Below are 24,165 nucleotides of genomic sequence, written 5' to 3' on the forward strand. Positions count from 1 at the left end.
CCTGCTCTGAGGGTCCCCTCCCAGCCTGCTGGGGAGAGGGTGGAAGGGGTTGTGAGAGCAGCCTGTTTCTAGAGTATGGGTGGGGTGGGGTGGGGGGCTCACAACCCAGGGCCCATCCCAGGCGGCAAGTAGACCAGGTGTCTGAGACCCCTCCCCATTACCACCCCCCTTCGCACGCCCCTCTCCTGTGACGTCATGCTCCTCTCGCGCGCAGCATGATGGGAGAATCCTAATGTTTTCTAACAGATGCTCCGGGAACAGCTTTCAGATTAAAGCAATCGCAAGAGCAAAGATTCTTCATTTTTCCTTTTTTTCCGGGGGGGGGGGGTGGGGGGTGGGGTGGGGGAGAAAGCGCCCCCAGACTTTTCTGGACATCACCCCTTGCCCCAAGCGCGCAATACACACTGACCAGAAAAAGTTTTTATTTCCTGGTTCAACTTTTTTTTTTTTTTCTGGAATATAGACCGAAGAATGGGAATAAGCACGAATAAATAACAAAGCAGGGCTCCGCGCTCCGGGATGCGCCTGCCTGCCGCCCGCGACGCTATTGTCTCCGGCCGAAGCAGCCCCGGAGGCCACCTCCCGTTCCTTCCCGGGCCTTTTTTATTCGCCTTTTTAACAAGACGCCCCTCTGGCCCCTGCCAGCCCCTCGCCATTGACCTTGGCCGCCGCTGATGATCTGACTTCCCGTGGCTCCGCCGAGTGGCCCCGCGCGCCGGGCCATGGCCGCGTCCGAGGACGGCAGTGGCTGCCTCGTGTCGCGGGGCCGCTCGCAGAGTGACCCAAGCGTTCTCACCGACTCCTCGGCCACATCCTCCGCGGACGCCAGTGACAACCCAGGTAACGGGTGGGGGGAGGAGGGCGCCGGAACCTGTGCTGGTCCTGTCTGTGTCGGGGAGAAGAGGGGCACCCCCGCTCCGGCTCAGCCGCCTCCCTGATCTGGGGTCGGGCCGCAGAGAAGTCTTTGTCCGGGAGGAGCAGGGCCCACAGACCGCCTGCCCTGCCACTCTGAGAGGCTGCCTCCCCTCCAGGGCGCTGGCAGCAGGGGACGGGAAAGGAGGGCGCTAACCTGTGGCCGCTTCTGCCTAGGGCTCTGCCTGCCCGGTGGCTCCAGCCCAGGTGGCCCCAGGTGGGTGTTCCTGTGCGGGCAGGGGGCGTCCCCGCAGCCGCCAGCGCAAAGGGGCTTCCACTGGTGCCCAACTCGTGGGGCCTGGCGCACCTGGGCCCTTGCCTCTGGACAGGTGCGCTTGGCAGAGCAACCGGCAGGGAGGCAGAGGGCAGGTGGCAGCAGGACACCGGCACAAGTCCATGGAATTATATAGACCCCGTCCACTCCCCACCCCCAGGGCAGCGTCTGTTGTGGAGGTGATCATTCTGGTCACAAAGGCGTCTATAAGGCTTGATTGATTACTTTCCAGAGAGGAAGAAAGGCCTAATAAAGCAGGAGGGGGTGGGCAGCATGCCTGTCACCATGGAGATGCAGGAAGCAGTGTGATTATTAAAACCTTTCTCCACCAGAAGGCAATTTTCACTTCAGAGGGAGAAGTCTGAGCGGGGATGTGGGGTTCAAAAAAAGAAGCAGAGCTGGTGTTTCCATGTCAAGCTAGTAGGCCTGATTTTGTAGTTTAGAAAAGCACAGACTGTCTGGATACCAAATGGCCTTTACTCCCCTCTCTAAATGAACGCACCCCCAACGAAGACTCGGTCAGTTGGATGGGTGCGTCCAGGTCAGGTAGATCCCAGCGGGCCAGGGAGCAGGCTGGGTTTAGGGGAGGGATTCCTTCCCTGAAATGTTGGAGCTTGGCTGTGAAGGCAAAGCAAGCCCATTACAGACAGCTCCGGAGGAGCTATTGGAAATTTGAAACAATAAACCCATCCAAGTCTTGTGCGATTTCTTTGTTACCATGATGGACTGTCATTTGGTCAAACTGTGGTGCCAGCCAGAAGGACATCTCTGGCTTTGCTGGATCTGGGAGGACAAGTTAATTTCCTTGGAGTTTCAAGGAGAGGCTGCCTGGAGCTGGCCCTTAAGGCTTTAATTAGTCCTTTTATTAGGAATCAGGATTAAGCCTTCAGTGCTCCAAGATGGGTTGGTTTTCTCTGGGTGGAAGATATGAATCCACGCTTGTTCCAATCACAGAAGTTGAATGGCTCCTCACGAGAGCCCCCTTTCCAGCTCCTTTTGTCTCTTTGGCAGTAAAAGGAAGCAAACTTGAAATGGAAATTAGGATTTAGCCTTTTGGCTGTCTGTGGTTTGATGCCTCCGTGGGTGGGAACGGAGAGTGAGCGAGGCAGGTGGCTGGTACTGGTCCACGCGGGAGGCAGGGGAAGGGCTCGGATGCTGGTGGTTAAGGTGGGCCACGGGAGGACATTCACGCGAGGTCTTCTCTGGTCCAGGTAGTCAAAATGGGGCAGACATAGGATGTGAAAAGGCTAAGACATGTATGACTCTGTGAATGGCAGAGCCTTGCTCAAAAGCACAGACCAGTCAAGTATTTCTGGACAGTGTTAAGCACAGGCATTCTGGAAGGAAGAGAACTAGAACCTTCAAGTTGGAAGCTTGAACCCAGGAGGGTGGACAAAGCATGTGTTTTCGACAACTACCTTGCCTGATTGGGTTGGCAAATGCTTGGTTCCCTCTGTTGGTGGAGGACTCACTTCTTTCGGAGCCAGGGCAAGCTTAGTTTTTGACAGATGTGTTTAAAAATCCCTTTTCAGTTGGCTGGAAAGGGTCTGTTGCCCATCAGTCTGGACAGGATCCTCTCATGCTGTGTGCTGCTCAGGGCAGGGTGCTGTGTTCAGCTGACAGTTTGATGGCTTGTGGCAGTTACTGTACCCCCGGGGATGTTTCTTCAGCAGGCCAAAAAGTCTCAGCTTTTCCTCGGGCAGTCCCTTACTCACCGTTGTCCAGTAGATTCAGACTCAGTGCAACCATGTAGGACAGAGTAGAACTGCCCCATAGGGATTCCAAGACTGTAATCTCTGCGGAAGCAGACTGCCGTGTCTTTCTCCTGCGGAGCAGCTTGTGAGTATGAACTGCCGACCTTTAGGTTAGCAGCCGGACACTTAACCGCTGTGCCACCGGGGCTCCTAACTGAGGCTTCTGAGGGGCAAGCCCAGCATTCCAGCTGTGGAATAGCCCACTACAAAGAAAAAGAGAAGAATCACCCCCTTCTGTTGAGAGTCTGTACTTCATAAAACAGCCCACGCTTGCATTTACTTCTTGCAATTTAAATGCATCTAAATTATTTTAAAAGACTTTTTAAAGGAACAATTTTAGGTTTACAGAAAAACTGCAGATGGGGAATGTACACCCCAGCAATCAACTCTGCGAGACCTGCAGGGCAGCCTCTGCTCAAAGGGAAAGTTCAGAAGGCCAGTAGGGGCAGGAAGGTGGTGGAATGGACACGGGGACCCAGGGAGGAACTGGGGAGAGCGCTGACACATTCAGGGTCATGTCAACCAGTGTCCTGAAACCAGCTGTGTATCAGTTGTTGAACGGGAAACTGATTTGCTTTGTAAAGTTACATGTAAACAACAATAAAATGTTCAAAACAAAACAAAATCAACACCACAAAACCTGTGCTGGAAGTGCAGAGAGTGGCATCTGCCCCCTGCTCCCCGGCTGGCAGAGTTTCCCATTGTGAACACCTGGCGTCCCTGTGGTACATTTGCTGCAGTGTATGAACCGGCACTGATACATTGTTACTAACTAAAGCCCAGAGTTAACATGAGGGATCAGGCTCTGTGTCGCAGAGCCCTGTGGATCTTGACGAATGCATAGTGTCATGTGTCCACCGTTATAGTATCACACAGAATCGTTTTCACTGCCTGAAAATGCCATTTGCTCCACCTATTCATCCCTCCGTTTCTCCCTTCCTCCAAACCCCTGGAAACCACTGATCTTTTTTTACAGTCTGGATGGTTTTGCCTTTTCCAGAATGTCAGAGTTGAAATCATACGGTTTTGTACCCTTTTCAGACTGGCTTCTTTCCCTTAGCAAGATGCACTTGTTTTCTCCATGTCTTTTTGTGGCTTGATGGCTCATTTCATTTTCTCCTGGAATAGCACCCCATTGTATGGATGTACCACAGTTTGTCCTGTAATCTATTGGAGGGTATCTTGTTGGCTTCCAATTCTGGGCAATCATGAATAAAGCCCAAATGCATTTTAATGCGTCAATTTTCTCTCGCTTAGAACTCAAAACATGACTGGATAGATCCTTTGACACTTCTTTCTCCCATTCTCCAGATTTTATCTGTGATCAGAGCTTAGTGGGGATTAGCTGAACCTTTCCCTGCATGCATACATATTTACATGTTCTTGGAAAACGGTGTCTAAGAAGACATGGGTAGTAGTACACTGTATGTGATCTTCAACTCCTGTTTTTACTCAGCACTGGTTCTTGAGGATGTAACCACTCTACCACATCGCCATCTCTCTTTTTCGTTTCATTCTCCACTGAATCCATGTGTGTCAGAGTAGAACTATGCTCTGTAGGGTTTTCAAGGACTGATTTTTCAGATGTAGATTGCCAGACTTTTTGTCCAAGGTGTCTCTAGGTAGACTTGATTAACCATTTGTACCATCCAGGGACTCACATGACAGTTTAGCTCATGGATATTCTTTAGTGTCCAGGTTTCACCCATTACAAGGGACACTGCAGTGGTTCTTGGGCATAAGCCCCTTCATGCTCGCTTGTGTATGTTCCTCCAGGGCAGAGTGGAGCTAGTGGATGTCAGGGTCACCCAGGGACCCACCTTTTCTATTTTATTAGCTCTCGCCAACTTGCACCCTCCAGGAATGTACCAATTGACACTCCTTCCAGAATGTATTCAAACCCCCTTTCCCCAAGCCCTTACTCACCTCTGAAATCATTTGTGACTAGTGGTATCTTGTTGGGCCCAATTATGATTCCTTGACTGCTAGTGAGCTAGAGCTGCTTCTTGTCCCATTCACCCCTTGCCATCGAGTCTATTTCGACTCATAGTGACCCTGTAGGACGGAGTAGATCTGCCCCATAGGGGGTTTCTAAGGCTGTAAATATCTACGGAAGTAGACTGCAACATCTTTCTCCTGCGGAGCGGCTGGTGAGTTCGAACCACCAACCTTTCGGTTAGCAGCTGAATGCTTAACCACTGCACCACCAGGGCACCTTACATAAAGATTACAGCCTAGGAAACCTATGGGGCAGTTCAGCTCTGTCACATGGGGTCGCAATGAGTCAGAATTGACTTGATGGCACAAATAACAGCCCTTTGGATCAAATGCAAACTTCACGTGGCTTTGAGACAAGGGCATCACCTCTCCCTGTTCCTCTCATCCCTCCCGTGGGGTCCTTCTTTCTATTCCTTTTAATATTTGTGCTCCCTGTTCCCCACCTCCCATGGGTAGTACTGGGTGCCACTCACTGCCACTGCAGGGCTGCCCGGGTGGGTCAGCGGGGCCAGAAGGGGCGGCGGCTCTCTGAGTTTCTTCCTAGTTTCATTCCTCGAATGCAGTCTTACTTTGGAGTCTCATCTCTAGGGGAGTCTCCCTGTGGCCCCTTGTAGAGTGTCTACATGGCTTAATTAGCAGCAGAGCTATGCAGTAATTACCTTGTCAGCTTCCTCGGGTTATTAAAAATAAAAGCTGGATGCTTTAAAAAATAATACAAGTTTAAAAATTTTTCCCTGATTATGAAAGCATTGCATTTTATTATAGAAAGGGACTGGGTGTGTTTTGAATTTCTGTTCCCTGTCCCCTTCTCACCCTAAGCTGATGCAGAAAGCAATGACAGCAGGCGGCTCTGTCCTTGGGACTGTCCCAGGTACCCTGCGTGGCTGTTGAGCATTGGAACCTCAGAAGACACCATGAAGCCAGCATCACAGCTGACCCCAGCCCCACTCTGAGCTCCTCGGGTCACATCACCCTTCCTCCTTCACCCTACCCATCACTCTTTGAAATGGTCTCATTTACTTATTTGACTAGGAGCCCTGGTGGCACAACAGTTAAGCACTCAGCTGCTGACTGAAAGGTTGACTGTTTGAACCACCTGGCAGCTCCACAGGATAAAGGCCTGGCTATCTGCTCCTGTAAAGATTACGGCCTAGAAAACCCTATGGGGCAGTTCTACTCTGTCACACCAGGTCTCTGAGTTGAAATCGACTCAATGGTACACAACAACAACAACAACACTTACTTTACTAACTTGTTTATTGTCTGCCTCTCCTTCTAGACCTACATGGTCTAATGCAGTAGCCACTTAGCTACTTGTGGCAATGTAAATCTAAATTAAAATGAAAAATGCGGTTCCACTAGCCACTTTTTAAGTGTTCAGTAGCCGTGTGTGGCTGGTGGCCGCCATACCGGATAGTGCAGTTCTAGGACATTCCATCCTTGCCTTCAGCTGTGTTGGACTGCTCTACTGTGGCCTGGATGCTCCTGGGGCAGGGCCTCGTCTGTCGTATTCTCATCTGCGTCACTGGCACTGGCATTGCGCTGGCACTTGGTTGTTCTCCAACCCAAAGAATGTTGATTGAAAGGGTACACAAGCATGTGCTTTACATGGTTCTAGAGTGCTCTGGGAGCCCTGGTGGTGCAGTGGTTAAGAGCTTGGCTGCTAACCAAAAGGTCAGGAGTTCAAATCTACCAGCTGCTCCTTGGAAACCCTATGGGACAGTTCTACTCTGTCTTATAGGGTTACCATGAGTCAGAATCCACTTGACGGCAACAGGTTTGTTTTTGGTTTTGGTAGAGTGCTCTGGCTAAGGGGAACCCTGGTTACCCACCCCTCCCCCCCAACCCCTGATCCAATCACCTCACCCTCTGGAGGGGTGGACACCAAATTCTAGGTAATGTCTTACTCATACAAGGTTAACTTCATTCAGTACACTTTTCCAGAGAACCTACAGGGTGTCGTGTACAGCCCTTGCTGGGTGGTTCTGCTTGGCCGAGAAAATAACGCCTAGAGTTGGTTGGAGGAGTCCAAGCCCTGGCTCCACTTATGCGATCTTGGGCAAGTCACTTCTCTCTGAACCTGTTTGCTTTATGTAAAATGGTGGTGGACACCGTCAGTACCTTCAGGGTAGAAGAGAATGACTGAGCTGTTGTCTATAATAGTGAATTTTACTGGTTCTTGGTTTCACAGCTATTCACAGCTACCCTCACACAAAGAGCCCTGGTGGTGCAATGGTTAAGCACTGGGCTGCTAACGGAAAGGTTGGTGGTTCAAACCCACCCAGCTGCTCTACAAGAGAAAGACCTGAAGATCTGCTCCAGTAGAGATGACGGCCTAGAAAACCCTGTGAGGCAGTTGTATTCAGTTGTCACAGGAGATCACTATGAGTGGGAATCAATTTTGATGGGCACACAGCAGTCACCCCTCCTTACATGTCCTCTAACAAGCCCAGCTTTTGTTAATACAGTTGGGGAAGCAATGGAGCCAGCTGGTAGAGAAAGTGTCCACTCTCAGCCCCACCTCTCAGGGCTCTGGGTCTTGGCCAAGCTTCTCAGCTTCTTGAAATTCTTTTCCTCATGTGTAAAATGTGGATAAGAGCTGCCCCAACCTGAGAGGGACAAGACAGTCAAGGCGACTGAGCCTTCCAGTGTCTCAGAATCACACAGGCACGGAGTTTGCCTTGGGAAGTGAGGAGGAAGAGGATTCTGTTTTTGCTGTCCCTGGGTGGCAGCTGCAGCCTGCTCCGGATGGGTTGCTGTAATAGTCTCTCCCATGCAGGCCTGGCCTCCTGACCGCTCCCACGTATTCTCATCACCACCATTTTGTCTGAGCCATTTCCACCCTCCTCCTCCGTCTCCCAGCCCCGGTTCCACCCAGCCTCCTCAGAGATGCTCTCCTGGACACTCTCTTTCCCCAGCCCTGTGAGCAGAATCTTCTAGAGTCACCCCACTTTCTCCAAGTTTTTCCTTCTGGTCTGATCATTCTGGGATAGTGCACTGGTCATCTTGACATGAGGTTTGAATGTACATTTATTTTGATTGTTGAACTCTTCCGAGTGTTGTCTTTACAAGCGTATTGCAGAACTCTCGTAGGGAAGGGAGCCCGTGTGGAGTGATGGAGGCAAGCATTTTGACGTCATCGTCTTATGGTGGGACTACAGCAGCCACAGCAGGTGTGGGGGTGTGGAGAGTGTCCATCTTCCAGGCCCCTTCCTGTGCTTCAACCACAGCATCCTTTAAGGGTGTAAAGTAAAACGTCACAGGAATGGGGGCAAAAGGAAAGAGTTTGAATTTAATCGGTGTATGTCTTAGAAAGTGAGACCCATTTATTAAGGAATTAGAGAGCTGGAACCTATTCCCATCTACTATAACTGTGTTTCAGGAGCCCTGGTGGCACAATGGTTAAGTGCTTGACTGCTAACTGAAAGGTCAGTGATTTGAACCCACCAGCTGCTCTGCAGGAGAAAGATGTGGCAGCCTGCTTCTGTAGACTATAGCCTTGGAAACCCTATAATGTCGCCATGAGTCAGAATCAACTCGACAGCAATGAATTTATGGGTATAACTCTGTTTAAGAATGCTGGTGATGCAATGGTTGAGTGCTCAGCTGTTAACCCAAAGGTTGGTATTCGAACACGCTCAGCGGCTTTGCAGGAGAAAGACCTGGTGATCTGCTCTTACAGATTAACCAACCCAAAAACACTTAGGAATAGGAGTGTGGTGAGAATCAGCTTAGAAGTACTCAGCGAGTAATGAATCTTTTTTTTTTTTTCTGTAAAGGAGGCAGTGTGTATAAGAATTCCGAAACCCAAATCTACTGCCATCAAGTCGATTCCAACTCATAGCAACTCTATAAGACAGAGTAGAACTGCCCCATAGAATTTCCAAGGCTGTAATCTTTAAGGCATGTTATCAGGAGGGCCCAGTCCCTGGAGAAGAACATCATGCTTGGTAAAGTAGAGGGTCAGCGAAAAAGAAGAAGACCCTTAATGAGATGGATTGACACAATGGCTGCAACAATGGGCTCAAACATAACAACAACTGGGAGGATGGTGCAGGACCAGGCAGCGTTTAGTTGTGTTGTACATGGGGTTGCTATGAGTTGGAAGTGACTCGATGGCACCTAACAACAACAACAACAACAACAACAACTGTCATTACAGAAGCAGATGGCTAAGTCTTTCTCTGGTGGAGCTACTGGTGGATTTGAACCGCTGATCTTTTGGTTAGCAGCTGAGAGCTTTACCTGTGTGCTACCAGGACTCCTTCTGTAAAAATTACAGCCTAGAAAACCCTGTGGGGCAGCTCTACTCTGTCACATAGGGTTGCTGAGTCAGAATTGATGGTACCCAACAGCCACAGCAGAACTCTTTAACGTGAACTCCAGAGGCCATAGGAGCCAACACTCTTCACAGGTGGGCAGGTCAGGCCAGGTGACATGCAGCAGGCAGTGCGGCAGGCAGTGTGACAGCCGGTGCAAAGCTCGTTACTGCTGTGCGTCCGGGAGGTGGCCTGGGGCCAGATCATCCTATTCTAAAAGCTATGCTGGAAATTTGGATCTCTGTGAAATGTGTGGAGCCCTGGCGGTGCAGTGGTTAAGAGCTCAGCTGCTTACCAAAAGATTGGCAGCTTGAATCCACCAGCTGCTCCTTGGAAACCCTATGGAGAAGGTCTATTCTGTCCTATAGTGTTGCTGTCACACTTGTGGCCATCATAAGTCAGAACCGACCCAACGGCAATGAGTTCCAGTTGCCGTGGAGTCAATTCTGACTCCTGGTGACCCCACATGTGTAAAGGAGGCATTGTATATAAAAATTCCAAAACCCAAACCTACTGCCATCAAGTCGATTTCAATTCATAGCAACCCTATAAGACAGAGTAGAACTGCCCCATAGAATTTCCAAGGCTGTAATCTTTATGGCATGTTATCAGGAGGGCCCAGTCCCTGGAGAAGAACATCATGCTTGGTAAAGTAGAGGGTCACCAAAAAATAGGAAAACCCTCAATAAGATGGACAGACCTAATGGCTGCAACAATGGGCTCAAACATAACAACTGTGAGGATGGTGCAGGACCAGGCAGCGTTTTGTTGTGTTGTACACGGGGTTGCTATGTGACCCCACATGTGTCATAGTAGAACTGCCCCATAGGGTTTTCAGTGGCTGTGATCTTTTAGTAAATTGCCAGGCCTTTCTTCCAAGGCGCCTTTGGGTGGATCTGAACCTCCAACCTTTTGGTCAGTAAGCCGAACACTTAACCATTTGTGCCACCCAGAGACCCCCTTCATTTTGTTTAATCTTCCTCTAAACCCTTGAGGGGAGAGTCAGAGGGTCAGGAGGCTGATTATTACCTGGCTCATGGGAACATGTGCAGAAAGAGGAGGTTTGCAGAGGGATTTGAATCCAGACCTCCCCACCCTCTGTCTGCCCTGCCCATCCCCTCCTTCCATGCCTACCCTCTGCCCACCACACCTCCTCTGCCTGCCCTGCCTACCTCCATCAGCCCTACCTACCCTTTCTGCCACACCCCTGTCTGCCTGCCTAGCCCACCCTCTGCCTGCCACACCCCTCTATCTGCCCCGCCCACCTCTGCCTGCCAGCCCAGCCCACCCTCTGCCTACCAGGCCCCACCACCCCACCCCCTTCTGTGCCCCATCCATCTGTGCCCCACCCACCTCTGCCTGCCACCCTACCCTCCATCTGTCAAGCCACCTCTGTCCCATCACACACGTTCTGGAAAGCGGTCCTTTCTGTGCAATAGCCCTGGTGTGATTCCCATTCCTGGCTGGAGCAATCTATCCAACTGAGGAATGTGTGGCCATGGTCCTGTAAGCACACGGACAGCGCGTTCTCGCCTTTCCCGGTTCATTTAAACACAGTGGCGGCAAGGACAAGATTTACAGACTGAAAGTCAGGCTAGTGGATGGTAGCGGGTCATCTGTCTGCAGAGCCCTTGAAAGTCCTACCTATAACGGGCCTGGTCTTGCGTTTCTGTTGTTTAACACAGGCCATTTGGATGGGCAGCTTGGCAATGCATTTTACCTAATGGGCACGACACAGCGGACTTTGACGTTGATTAGTCGGCAGCCTTGAAATTAAATCTGCCAAGAACCAAGATGAGGGTGGAAGCTGTGGCTTATGCAACTTAATAAATATATTTATCATACAGCATACGATTGTTTTAAAGTATAACACTCAGTCATATTGTTATTACTAGTATTTTTTGGTTCCATTATTTCTTGGAAGTTCTGATCCACAGGCAGGCAAAATTTTTGCCTTGTTGTAATCACCAGCTCTGGGGATTTAAATGCAGCCAGGAAGAAGTGCCAACAAATATCTTTCCACTTCCCCTTGGCAGGCAAACGTTGTCTTAGGCAGCCGTAACGCTGGCATAACTGTTTCTTGAGTCAGCTGCATCAAGGAGTTGCTGACCTCTGCACAGTTGCCAGCAGGGCCTTGGACGCAGAGCTGCAGGCGCTCTGCTTTGTGATGTCTTGGCACCTGCGTGCCTGCCCTGCGGGGGTCCACTGGCCTCTGCCCCCAGCCACTGCTTTGCTGTTACACTCCGTGTGTGGCCAGGGGTGGCTCTTTGCCACGGTCTTGGTCCCCTAATGCTGCTGCAACCAGAATACAGCAGGTGGGTGGCTTTAACAAACAGAATGTATTTTCTCACAGTTTAAGAAGCTAGAAGTCGGAATTCAAGGCAGCAGCTCTAGGGGAAGGCTCTCTTTGACAACTCTGGGGGATAGTTCTCGTCCCAGTTTCTGTAGCCTTGGCATTCCTTGGTTTCTTGGCGATTTCCATGTGGCATCTGTTTTTCCGACATTTGTGCTTGCTTCTCTCTGTGTCTAATCTGCTCTTTTTATATCTCAAAAGTGATACAGCCTCGTTAACATGGCAAAGAAAACCATATTCCCAAGTGGGTTTACATCCACAGGTATAGGGGATAAGATTCCGACATGCTGTTTTTGTGAGACGCTTGTTCAGTCCATAACATTGATGGTGGTTGATAGTGTTCTTCTAAGTTAAATTTATGTACATGAGGGAGAAGCTGGGCTTGGAAACACTGAGCAGAGGTGGTAGACCATTGAAGGGGGGAAGAAATCAGGAAGGTGGTGCAGAGAGCCGCGGGCAGGGCAAAAATCACACAGCTGTGTGGGAAGGTGGGGCAAGGAGCTGGGGCCAGGGTAAAAATCATGGCTGTGCAGGAAGGTGGTACAGGGAGCCGCGGGCAGGGCAAAAATCACATAGCTGTGCGGGAAGGTGGTGCAGGGAGCCTGGGGCAGGGCAAAAATCACACAGCTATGCAACTTTCATGAAACCGGGAGGTGCTGCTGTGACGATCGTTGTGGCCTGTGAGCCTTGGGCTGTAGTTTGTTGACATATTGAGCACTGTGTGGGGTGGTATAAGGACATGGCATGTGGAGACTCACTGGCAAGGGTCGTACGATTTTGATCAGTAAAATGACAGGACACGTATGTAAGAAGTGCTGGACCTCTCACACCTTTCCTCTTCTGTGTTGTACTGTTGTATTTTGTTTCGTGTTAACACACTTGGCTGTTCACCAAAAGGTCAGAGGTTTGAAACTACCCAGAGGTGTCTTGGACAAAAGGCCTGGTGATCTACTTCCAAAAAATCAGCTATTGAAAGCCCCATGGAGCACAGTTTACTTTGACATACCTTGGGTCGACTTGATAGCAACTAGACTGGTGGTATAATTCCACTTATTTCTCTGTCAGGCATTTCAGGCAGCTGTGAAAGCAACTGCAAGGCCTCAGTGGCAGGCAGCAGTCACACATAGTCCTCGGGTGTTTGTAGGCTAGTGGGATCAGCTGATCTGAGCTTGGCAGGGCTCTGCTGAGTTGGCTCTTCTGCACATGCCTCTCACCTTCCTGTACCAGCAGTCTACCCCAGCAGTGCTTGTCTCCTGCAAGGGTGGAAGTGCACACGGTTTCTTGATGCCTAGGCTGGGAAGCATCACCCTTGCCTCATTCTATTAGAGTAGGCACGTGGACCAGTTTAGGGTCTTGGGGCAGGGGAATTACCTGCCAACCAACCCTCTAGATGAAGGAACAGGAAAGTCACATGTTGACATGGGGTGGTGGAAAACTGGGGCCAGAGGTGCTCTCTGCATGGCAGGCTTATCCCCTGATAGGGTGGGGGCTCAGGCACACTCATCCTGGAATCTCCTGCACCTTTAGCGTTATGGCATCCTGACTTTGGGAGGCCAACAGATAACCTTGTGGGGTGACCCAAGTGCGTGGACTCTTTGGTATTAGGCTGTCCAGGTTAGAATGCCAGCCCCACCACATAGCCCATTAGCTATGTGGCTGTGACACATTCGTGTCATGTTTCTGAGCCTCAGTTTCCCCATGTGTAAAGTGAGGCTTCTTCATGATCATACCCATCTGGTTGATGAGCCGTCGTGAGGACGGAATGAGATAGTTTCTGCCGAGTGTGAGTACAGTGCCTGGAACTTGCTAAGTGACCAAATCCCAACAGCCATGAGCGAGGTAGTTTCTTCTTGTTATGGAGAGCAGATCTGTACTCCACAGGGTTTTCTTATTATTATACATTTTTTTTATTGTGCTTTAAGTGAAAGTTTACAAATCAAGTCAGTCTCTCACACAAAAACCCATATACACCTTGCTACACACTCCCAATTACTCTCCCCCTAATGAGACAGCCTGCTCTCTCCCTCCACTCTCTCTTTTCGTGTCCATTTCACCAGCTTCTAACCCCCTCCACCCTCTCATCTCCCCTCCAGGCAGGAGATGCCGACATAGTCTCAAGTGTCCACCTGATCCAAGAAGCTCACTCCTCACCAGTATCCCTCTCCATCCCATTGTCCAGTCCAATCCTGTCTGAAGAGTTGGCTTTGGGAACGGTTCCTGTCCTGGGCCAAGAGAAGGTCTGGGGGTCATGACCACCAGGGTCCTTCTAGTCTCAGTCAGACCATTAAGTCTGGTGTTTTTATGAGAATTTGAGGTCTGCATCCCACTGCTCCCCTGCTCCCTCTGGGGTTCTCTGTCGTGTTCTCTATCAGGGCAGTCATCAGTTATAGCTGGGCACCGTCTAGTTCTTCTGGTCTCAGGCTGATGTAGTCTCTAGTTTATGTGGTCCACAGGGTTTTCAACGGCCAATTTTTCAGAAGTGGATCACCAGGCTTTCTTCTGAGGTGCCTCTGGGTGGTCAGTTCAACTCTGATACACTTGGAGCCTTCATGAGCCAGAATCAACTCTACGGTAACTGGTATATACCATGGAGAAGATTCTACCCCAGCCCCTTGGAGGCCCTGGATGTCTTGGCAGAGACACCACTTGTAATAAAGGCCTGGCGATCTACTTCTGAAAACTCAGCTATTGAAAACTCCATGAAGCGTAGTTCTGCTCTGATACACATGGGGTCACCGTGAGTCCTGTGACCTGTGAGTTCTGATCCTGTGCAGTTTTAAGGCACCTAGATGCCCACATCCCCCACTGGTGCCCTCAGAGTATGGAAGGAAGGACCCTTCTGGCTGGGGCCACTGCTGCCAGGTGACATGGGACATCAGTCTAGGACCCTCACCCCTTTTCCTGTGTAGACCTGGGGCTCCATGAGGGCATCACTGGTGGGGAGTGGTGGGGACTCCCTCTTTGAGGAGTCAAATGCAGATGTTATGTGAGGCCCAAGGTCAGGGGTTGAGTCCCAGGGCCGGCTGGGACACAAGGCTGGGACTGCCTTGAGCAGACCATGTGTTCCCAACTTGTGGAGGCTGACTTCTGGCTCAGGAAGGAACGTGGTGTGAACAGCTTGAGCTAGCAGAGGCTTGTCTCTTGGCTATTTTTCTTTTTACCTCTAATTCCTTGCTAAGTATCTGGTTCAGTCCTAATGTGAAATAGCCAAGGATTTAGGGGTAATTTATTTCATTTCTTTTTAGTGAGAGGCATGGGAAATGGGGAGCATTTAATCACACACGTCGTAGATCGGTCTAACAGCCCTGCCTTGTACCTTGGCTGCTGGGCAGTGGTGGGGGGGGTGGGGGGCAAGGATCTGACTCAGGGGTGGCACATGGGCCCATATTCCATTAGCTTCCCACTGGGAATATTGGAAACAGACTCAAACATACCAATGTTCATGAAGATGGCATAGGACCAGGCAGCATTTCATTCTGTTACACGTAAGGTTGCCATGAGTTGGAATCAACTTAATAGCGTCCAACAGCAAAAAACTTTCCTGAAGGTCATTATTTCAAAAAGTGTTGACATTTTAATACGATTATTTTCCTCTAATATTTTCCCAGGTCTTTCTAATTTCCGGAGAATATACGTGCATCCTTTTCCTTTAAGGGTTTGTCTGGTTCACGTTCTGTCCTGACCCTAGAATAGAACCTCGCTTGTAGTAAACCCCAGTTGCCATCAAGTTGAATCCAACTAATGGTGACCCATTGTGTATCAAGGTAAAACTGTGCTATGTGGGGTTTTCACTAGCTGATTTTTTCAGAAGTAGATCACCAGGCCTTTCTTCGAAGGTTCCTCTGAGACTCAAACTTCCAATGTTTTTGTTAGCAGTCGAGCACTGTCATGGATTGAATTGTGTCCCCTCAAAATATATGTCAACATAGCAGGGCCGTGATTCTCAGTATTGTGTGATCGTCCACCATTTATGTGGTTTCCCTAAGTGTTGTAAATCCTATCAATGTGATGAAAAAAGATGGATTAGTGGCAGTTATACTGGTGAGATATACAAGATTAGACAGTGTCTTAAGCTAATCTCTTTGAGATATAAAAGAAGCGAGCAGAGAGACAGGGGGACCTCATACCACCGAGAAAGCAGTGCCAGGAGCAGAACTCGTCCTTTGGACCTGAGGTTCCTGTGCCGAGATGCTCCCAGACCAAGGAAAGACTAAAGACAAGGACCTTCCTTCAAAGCCAACAGAGAAAGCCTTCCCCTGGACCTGACGGCCTGAATTTGGACTTGTAGCTTACTAGATTGTGAGAGAATAAACTTCTATTTGTTAAAGCCACCCACTTGTGGTATTTCTGTTATAGCAGCACTAGATGACTAAGGCAAGCACTTAACCATTTCCACCACCCAGGGACTCCCCACTTGTAGCTGTTGTTAGCTGCCATTAAGTCGGCTCCTGACTCACAGGGACCCCGTGTACAACAGGATGAAACACTGCCTATCCAGTGTTGTCCCCATGATCGGTTGCAGATTGGACTGTTGTTATCCAAAGGATTTTCATTGGGTGATTTTCAGAAGTAGATTGCCAGGCCGCCTTTGTTCATAGTAGGTGCTCAATAAACATTGGTTGAGCGTTGAGTAGACGGTAATAGCACCCAACATCCATTTCTTATCCCTATCCCCTTGTACCCATAGGAAAAGTAAAATCCAGGATAAAAAACCCAAGACGAAAAACAAAACAAAACAACAACATGGTGCCTCCAGGTCCAGTGATCACACTGTTAGAAATTCTTGGAGCAAACGAACGGATGGAATGGGCAGTGGCTCAGAGCAGGACTTATCAATAGTCGGTGATGCCAAAATAAGCTGCCAAATTGGTTAATAATTGGTCTCTGTGTGGTTTTCTTAATGAACTAATAACAGTTTATTCCAGGAGGATATTAGCATAGAGCAGCTGTTCTCTGATAGGAAAATGTAGTTTCCAATCATTTGTCTTTATTTTTGCTGTTTTCATTTTTCTGATACCGGGGTTGAGCTGAGGGTGCACTTGCTTGGGGAACTCGGGCTTGGAGGCTGTGGAGATTATTCCCTTTAACACCTGGGAGCTCAGTTGCTGTTCCGTGGGGGCGACACCCCAGAAGCCAGCTCTAGGTGGAGAGAGAGATAGCTCCCATGGTGTTGACTTCGACTCATGGTGATCTTAAGTGTACGACAGAACGAAATGTTGCCTGGTCCTGTGTCATCCTCACAATTCCTGGCATGTTTGAGTCCATTGTTGCGACTGCTGTACCAGTCCATCTCATGAGGGTCTCCCTCACCCTCACTGTCCCTCTCTTTTGCCAAACATGTCCTCCTCCAGCACTTGGTCCCACCTGATGATGTGTGTCTTAGTCATGTAGTGCTGCTATAACAGAAATACCACAAGTGGATGGTTGTAATAAACAGAAATTTATTCTCTCACAGTTTAGGAGGTTAGAAGTTCAAATTCAGGGTGTCAGCTCCAGGGGAAGGCTTTCTCTCTCTGTCAGCTCTGGAGGAAGGTCCTTGTCATCAATCTTCCCCTGATCTAGGAGCTTCTCAGCACAGGGACCTTGGGTCCAAAGGACGCACTCTGCTCCTAGCTCTTTTTTGCTTGGTGGTATGAGATCCCTCTCCTCTCTGCTTTTTTTATACTCAGAAGAGATTGACTCAAGATACAAACTAATCCTGTAAATTGAGTGCTGCCTCATTAACGTAACTGCCTCTAATCCTGCCTCATTAATATCATAGAGGTTAGAATTTACAACACATAGGATAATCACATCAGATTACAAAATGGTAGACAGCCACCCAATACTGGGAATCATAGCCTAGCCAAGATGACACATATTTTGGGAGGACACAGTTCAATCCACGACAACAGGTCCAATGCAAGCAAGGCAGACAGCGTTCCGTTGTGACCCAAAAGGTTTTCATTGGCCAGTTTTGGGAAGTAACCAGCCAAAGAAGGAAGGGAAAGGTGTGTTTGGCAGAGAGAATGACAGGTGCAATGGCTGGGTGATGGGAGAGAGCTGGGAAGTTCATGGAAGTGAAGTGGCTGGTGGCTGGAGTTGAGAGAGAGTGGGGAGTATGGTGTGAATGGGGCTGCAGCAGAACCAGAGCTGGGCCCCCTCCCCATTGCTCACAGCTTTGACTAGAGTGAGGTGCATGGGGCCCTTGTGAGCAGAATTGAAGCTGGTTCTCTGGCTCAGAGTGTGGAGTGCTCAGTTACCACGTCTGTTCCCCTCTTCCGCCCTGTATGCCTCTGTGGGATGCTCGTAGATGAGAGACCCTAGGTACACACAGGTAGTGCTGTGACCTGCCTGGGTCTCCCAGGGAGTGAGTGGCAGGGCTGGGACCAGCTCGGTGCTCCCGACTCCCTGAAGAATGCTCTTCCACCACAGAAGGAATGGTGGTCAGGCCTCACACCTCACATCGTCCTGAGTGGGTCGGGACGAGCACTCAGCAGCCTGTGCCACCCTGGGGTAACTTTGTAGACTGTCCCCATGTGAGGGCTGGAGCATGTTGGGGAACATGCCTGACACCAGCTATGTCTCTCTCTCCTTGGTTCAAGCATCTCTCTGGCCCTTGCTGAGACTGTCATGTCCTCCCCTGAGGGTGTCTGAGAGTCTTCAGCACCCTCCTCCTCTCCTCTCACCTCGGAGTCCAGAACCCCTTCCTATCTCTCCTTCAGTGCCTCTCCTGGGGGCCTGCTTGTGGTAGTGGTCCAGCCCCTGGCCTCAGGGCCTAGAGCAGCAATAGAGGTGGGGTGGCAATGCCGAGCACCAGCCCTGAGGGGTCTGGGCACAGGGAACCCCTCTACTGTAGACTTTGCACTAAGCTTGAAGGTAAAAACCCTAGTGGCTCAACGGTTAAGCGCTTGGCTGCTAACTGAAACATTGGCAGTTTGAACCAGGGCTTCAAACTGGTTCTTTCTGGTTCAGTCATGGCCGAGGAAGTGAGACCAGAACACATCCGAATTTTTTAAAATTTGGGTGAACTGGAATGATAACCAATATGGGGAAAATTACAGGTCGAAGCCCTGCTAGAAACCAATTGTCCCTCTTAGAAGACAAGGGTAGCATGCCTGTTGCATAGCAACCATATCTCTTGCCTGTGTTTGCACAGAGTCAGAAACAGAGGTGCCCCTCTCAAAAATGGAGGCTGACCGCTGCTTTGAATATGTGTCGCTCTCCATAGTCCTGCTGATAATCCAGTCTCACACATCAGGCTCATAAAAGGGCTTCGACCTGTAGTTTTTCCTGTTCTGGTTATTGTTCCAGATTGCCCAAATTGTCAGAATTTGAGTCTGTTCTGGTTTCACTTTGCCAGCCATGACTGAACTGTGAAGAATGGGTTTGAAGCCCTGGTTTGAACCCACCCAGTGGCTCCACAGGAGAAAGACCTGGTGAACTGCTTCTGAAATGATTACAGCCTAGAAAACCCTCTGGGCAGTTCTGCTCAGTTACATGGGGTCTCTATGGGTTGGAATCAGCTCGATGGTACCCAGCAACAGCAAGCTGGAGGAGAAGATGGGGAGGCCCCGAGGATGGGAGCAATGTGGCCTCTTACAGAGTTGCTTGGAATTTGAAGTCTGCCTCTTCTCCTTTCCTTCCCTCCTTCACCCTCTTCCATCCCCTCCTTCCTTGTCCTCCCCATCTTCCTCCCTTCTCTCCCCTCCTCCTTCCCTTGTAAGAAGGGCTGGCACCTGGGGAAGGCACAGCATCTGAGACTCAGCAGGTCTTCTGAGGTCATGTTCACCATCTGTCTTTCAGGCAGTAACCTTCATTTAAAGTTATTGTGCTTATTTTTGTCAATAAATCGCATTGACGAACTCCAGAGGGACTGAGTCATGAAGTATATATGGACTTCTGTAACATCCCCCACCCAGGCAGGGAGCCAGATCAGGCCCACTTCCCACAGAGAGGTGGGGTCAGGAGTACACAGGGCTGGCCATCTGGTTAGGCCAACAGGCCTTGAACCCCAACCCAGCACCTGGGGCACCTAGGCAAGTTCCCTCTTCAGGCGCCTCGGTTTACTGTTATGTGAAAAGGAACAATGAGGGGTCCTACCTCCTGGGGGGTCATGAGGCACTGAAGACCATGTGGAAGCTTTTGGTCTTTATTCTACGAACAATGGGGAGCCGTTGAGTTCTTAGGCAGGGGTGATTAGGTCTGGGACTGGGGAAGATCATTCTGCTGCTGCTTTGGGACAAATGGGTGGGGGGCGGGTGATTGAAGAGGGAGGTCTTAACCCAAGAAGGAGAAGATGGACCAGAGGGTGGAAGAAGTGATGGTGAGAAGTAGATGGAAGCTGCTGGTGTTCAGGAGGTAAAATGCACAGGGCTTGCCTTGGATGTAGAGGTGGAGAGGGGAGGAATTGGGGATGACTCCGGGTGTATGTAATCCATACTGAAGGGTGTAATCTTTGATCTTCATCAGTAAGTGCTTCAAGTTCACTTTCAGAAAGCAAGGTTGTCTCATCTGCATAACACAGGTTGTTAATGTATGGATTACACCTCAACATAAAGAAACCAAAAATGCTCACAACTGGGCCAATAAGCAAATCATGAAAAATGAAGAAAAGCTTAAAGTGGTCAAGGATTTCATTTTACTTGGATCCATGATCAACACCCATGGAAGCAGCAGTCAAGAAGTCAAATGGCACAGTGCACTGGGCAAATCTGCTGCAGAAGACCTCTTTAAGGTATTAAAAAGCAAAGATGTCACCTTAAAGACTAAGATGCACCTGACTCAGGTCATGGTGTTTTCAGTCACTTCATATGCATGCGAAAGCTGGACAATGAATAAGGAAGAATGAAGAAGAATTGATGCCTTTGAATTATGGTGTTGGCGAAGAATATTGAATATACTATGGTATGCCAAAAGAACGAACAAATTTGTCTTGGAAGAAGCACAACCAGAATGCTTCTTAGAAGCAAGAGTGGTGAGACTACGTCTCATATACCTTGGACATGTTATCAAGAGGGCCCAGTCCCTGGAGGAGGACGTTATGCTTGTTAGAGTAGAGGGGCAGCAAAAAGCGGAAGACCTCACGGAGATGGATTGACACAGTGGCTGCAACAATGGGCTGAAGCATAACAACAATTGTGAAGATGGCACAGGACTGGGCAATGTTTTATTCTGTTGTATATAAGGTTGCTATGAGTTGGAACAGATTTGACGGCACGTAACAACAACAACCAGGTGTGTGATTTGTGTAATCCGATGGGGAAGATTGGGAGAAAACCAGGACTAGGGGAGAGCAAGATGAATTTTAGTCTTTGAGACAGCCAAGAGGAGATGCTGAGTAGGCTTTGGATTAAGGCACTGGATAAGCTGGGTACATGTTCTAGAAGAGAAATAAATCACATTGTTGAACAGATTGGAAGCTCCATGCTTTTCCTCATGGCCTTGGAACTCTGGGAGTAACTTTGAATGTCAGCCAGGCTCTTTTATGTCTGGTACTACATCAGTGGACCCTGACCATCCAGTTGTTCATCTGTCCACCTACCCACTCAGTCTCCCACAATCCATCCATTTATTCATCCGTCCATCCACTCACCCATCCATCTATCCATTCCTCCCTCTACCCATCCACTTATCCATCCATCCATCCACCTAGCTCCCTCATCCATTTATCTATCCATCCACCTGTCCATCCATCTTCCTACCCATCCATCCATCTACTCTTCCACCCAGCTCTCTCATCCATCCATCCATTCGTCCATCCATCCGTCCTTCATCCATCTGTCCTTCCTTCCATCCATCTGTCCTTCCTTCCATCCATCCATCCATCCATCCATCTATCTACCCACCCACCCCTCCACCCATCCACCCCTCCACCCATCCATCCATCCACCCATCCACCCCATCCATCCATCCTCTATCCATTTAATCTATTTAGGGCTTACTTCCCTCCATTCCTTCTCTAGCTTCCCTGACAAATTAGAGTCTTACTCTGCTTGAATGCCCCAAGTCACAAGGAGAACTCCACCTCTCAGGGTCCTGCTTAGACCTTCCCGACTGCTTTGACCACTTCAGAACACTGCAGGCTTCTGGGGACTATGTGTCTCTCCATTTCCTCTCCAAGATTTATTTACGCTTTCCACTTGCCAGGCGAGAGGCACTTAGGAGTTTGAGCAGCGCGCGTCCCCTGGCAGGGCTGCCCCAGTGTTCGGGAAGAATGGAGACAGTCACAGGCAGAGGTGCCCCAGCTCAGCTGCAGCTTCCCTTCCTGGGCTCTCAGCAAAGGCGGCTTTGTGTTCTTTGGGACAAGGCCTGCCATTGAGGCAGGCCGGGGACACTGGGGGAGCAAATGGCAGCTAGAAATGAAAATTGGGCGTCTCACAGAAAGCAAGCCCAGCGCCCGAGACTGCAGAGACAAGCTCTGAGAACTGCTGTCAATGGGCCTTTTGCTCCCAGTGTGGCATTGAGCTCGGCTGGGTAGGCGCAGGCTCCAGCATCTGGGGAGAAAGAGGAGCCTGTTCTCTTCCTGGAGTCGTTTGACAAAATTCACAAAAACAGACTGTGCGAGAGCCTTGCTTCCTCTTCACCTGGCACTTCCTCGGCCTCCAGACCTGCCTGCTTATGAATGATCATCCAGATAACTCCCCACAGCTCATAGCCAGGGCCAACAACCAGTTGCCTTGGAGTTGACCCCAACTCATGCTTGACCGCACATGTATCAGAGTAGAACTATTGCTTCATAGAGTTATCAATGGCTGGTTTTTCTGAAGTAGATTGCCAGGCCTTTCTTCCGAGAGGCCTCCAACCTTTTGATTAGTCGCTGAGCTCCACCCAGGGACTCCCAGCCCATAGACAGTCCAGAAAGAGGCTGAGTGTGAGGAAGCCTGGAGATTGTAAGCTGTGAGGCCTGGGAGAAGATGCTGATGGACGTGAGATTTTACTTTTTAAATTTTTAAAATATGTTTTAACCTTTTTGAAATGATTTTCGACCTGCATGAAAGTTGTAAAAATAATACAAAGGGCCCTCTGCTTCCCCCAATGATGGCAACTGGCCTCACCTTCGTACAGTGGCCACCCCAGGAAACTGACCTTCCTACAATACTGCTAACTCGACTGGAGACATTATGAGACATTATGGGATTTCACCAGTTTTTATATGCACTCTCCCTCCTTTTTTTTTTTTTTTTTTGGTGTATGTTGTCAGGTGCTGTTGAGTTGATTCCAACCCATAGCCATCCCATGCAACAGAGCAGAGCTGCCCCATAGGGTTTCCTAGACTGTAATCTTTACAGGAACAGATTGGCAGGTCTTTCTCCTGTGGAGCCTTGGAGTGGGTTCAAACCACCAACCTTTCCGTTTGCAGCCAAGCCGCTTAACCATTGTATCACCAGGGCTCCTTTTTTTGGTGTATACAAACCCATTGCTGTCCAGTCAATTCTGACTCATGGTGACCTATAGGACAGAGTAGAACTGCTCTATAGGGTTTCTAAGCAGCGGCTGATAGATTTGAACTGCTGACCTTTTGGTTTGCAGCTGTACTCTTAACCCCTGCAGCACCAGTATAGTTATATGCAGTTTTATCACATGTATGCTGCTGTTAGTTGCTGCCGAGTCGGCTCTGAATCACTGTGACCTCATAAGTAACAGAAGGAAGTGTTGCCCTCACGACCGGCCCCATCTTCATGACTGTTGGTATGCTGGAGTCTCTCATGTGTCTAGACTCATGTGGACACTGCCACAATCCACCAGACTTTACTTTTAAATGAAAAGATGCCAGCCTTTTTAAACTCTGGAGATGGCCCTGGCAATGTGGATTGATGTTGGGTCCACGGCAGCAGGAGGCAGGCCCTGAGCCCACCTGGGCTTTTTTCTCTGCTGTACCCTGGTGACGCAGCAGTTAAGAGCTCAACTGCTAACCAGAAAGTCAGAAGTTCAAATCCACCAGCCGCTCCTTGGAAACTATGAGGGCAATTCTACTCTGTCCTATAGAGTAGGTGTGAGTCAGAATTGACTTGATGGCAACAGGTTATCCGCCATGCTCCAGGAGTGCTAGAAGCCTCTTCCTGACCCCCAGGCTCTGCCTCCCTGATTCCTTGGGGCCTGGGAACCCCTGCCCCTCTAATTCATGGGAAAGGCCCTGGGTGCCTGTGGAGATTCATCTCTGCTGTCCTGCTCCTGTTGTGATCAGCTGTGCCATTACTCCTGGGGAAAGGGGGCCCTTCCATCACCATCCCCTCCACCCCACCTCCACTTGGCCCTCTCACCTGCATCTCCAGCTTCCCCTCTGCCTATTCCTCCTATGATGCAGACTTCTCAGGGGTCTCCCATCTTGGTAAAAGCGACCTGTGCGCTTGGCTAGCATCCCTGCGTCCTGGGGTCTGAATTCCGGCAGCTTCCCCCCAAACCTGACCCTCCAGGCTTCAGGTTCACATTACAAGCTCAGTTCAAATTAGCCCTTGCTCTGGAAGGGGATTTATGGCAGCAAGTCATAAACAAGTCACAACACAGTGCTCCTTGGGCTTTAGGCATGGTAGCATCCAGGCATTCCAGTCCTACCACCGGGACCCTCTGCTCTTT

General features: G+C 49.7%; 1 protein-coding gene across 2 annotated transcripts in view; it reads left to right on the forward strand.

Moving 5' to 3' along the window:
* Positions 1-722: 722 nt before the first annotated feature.
* The window catches only part of PHACTR3 (phosphatase and actin regulator 3), a 195,310-nt gene continuing 171,867 nt past the window's right edge, over positions 723-24,165 (forward strand). For both annotated transcript variants that reach the window (XM_064276301.1, XM_064276300.1), the window contains exon 1: positions 723-840. In XM_064276301.1, the coding sequence (XP_064132371.1) occupies positions 723-840 (118 nt within the window). The remainder of the gene's footprint in view (positions 841-24,165) is intronic.

Source organism: Loxodonta africana, chromosome 24, assembly GCF_030014295.1.
Source record: "Loxodonta africana isolate mLoxAfr1 chromosome 24, mLoxAfr1.hap2, whole genome shotgun sequence".
Lineage (NCBI taxonomy): Eukaryota > Metazoa > Chordata > Mammalia > Proboscidea > Elephantidae > Loxodonta > Loxodonta africana.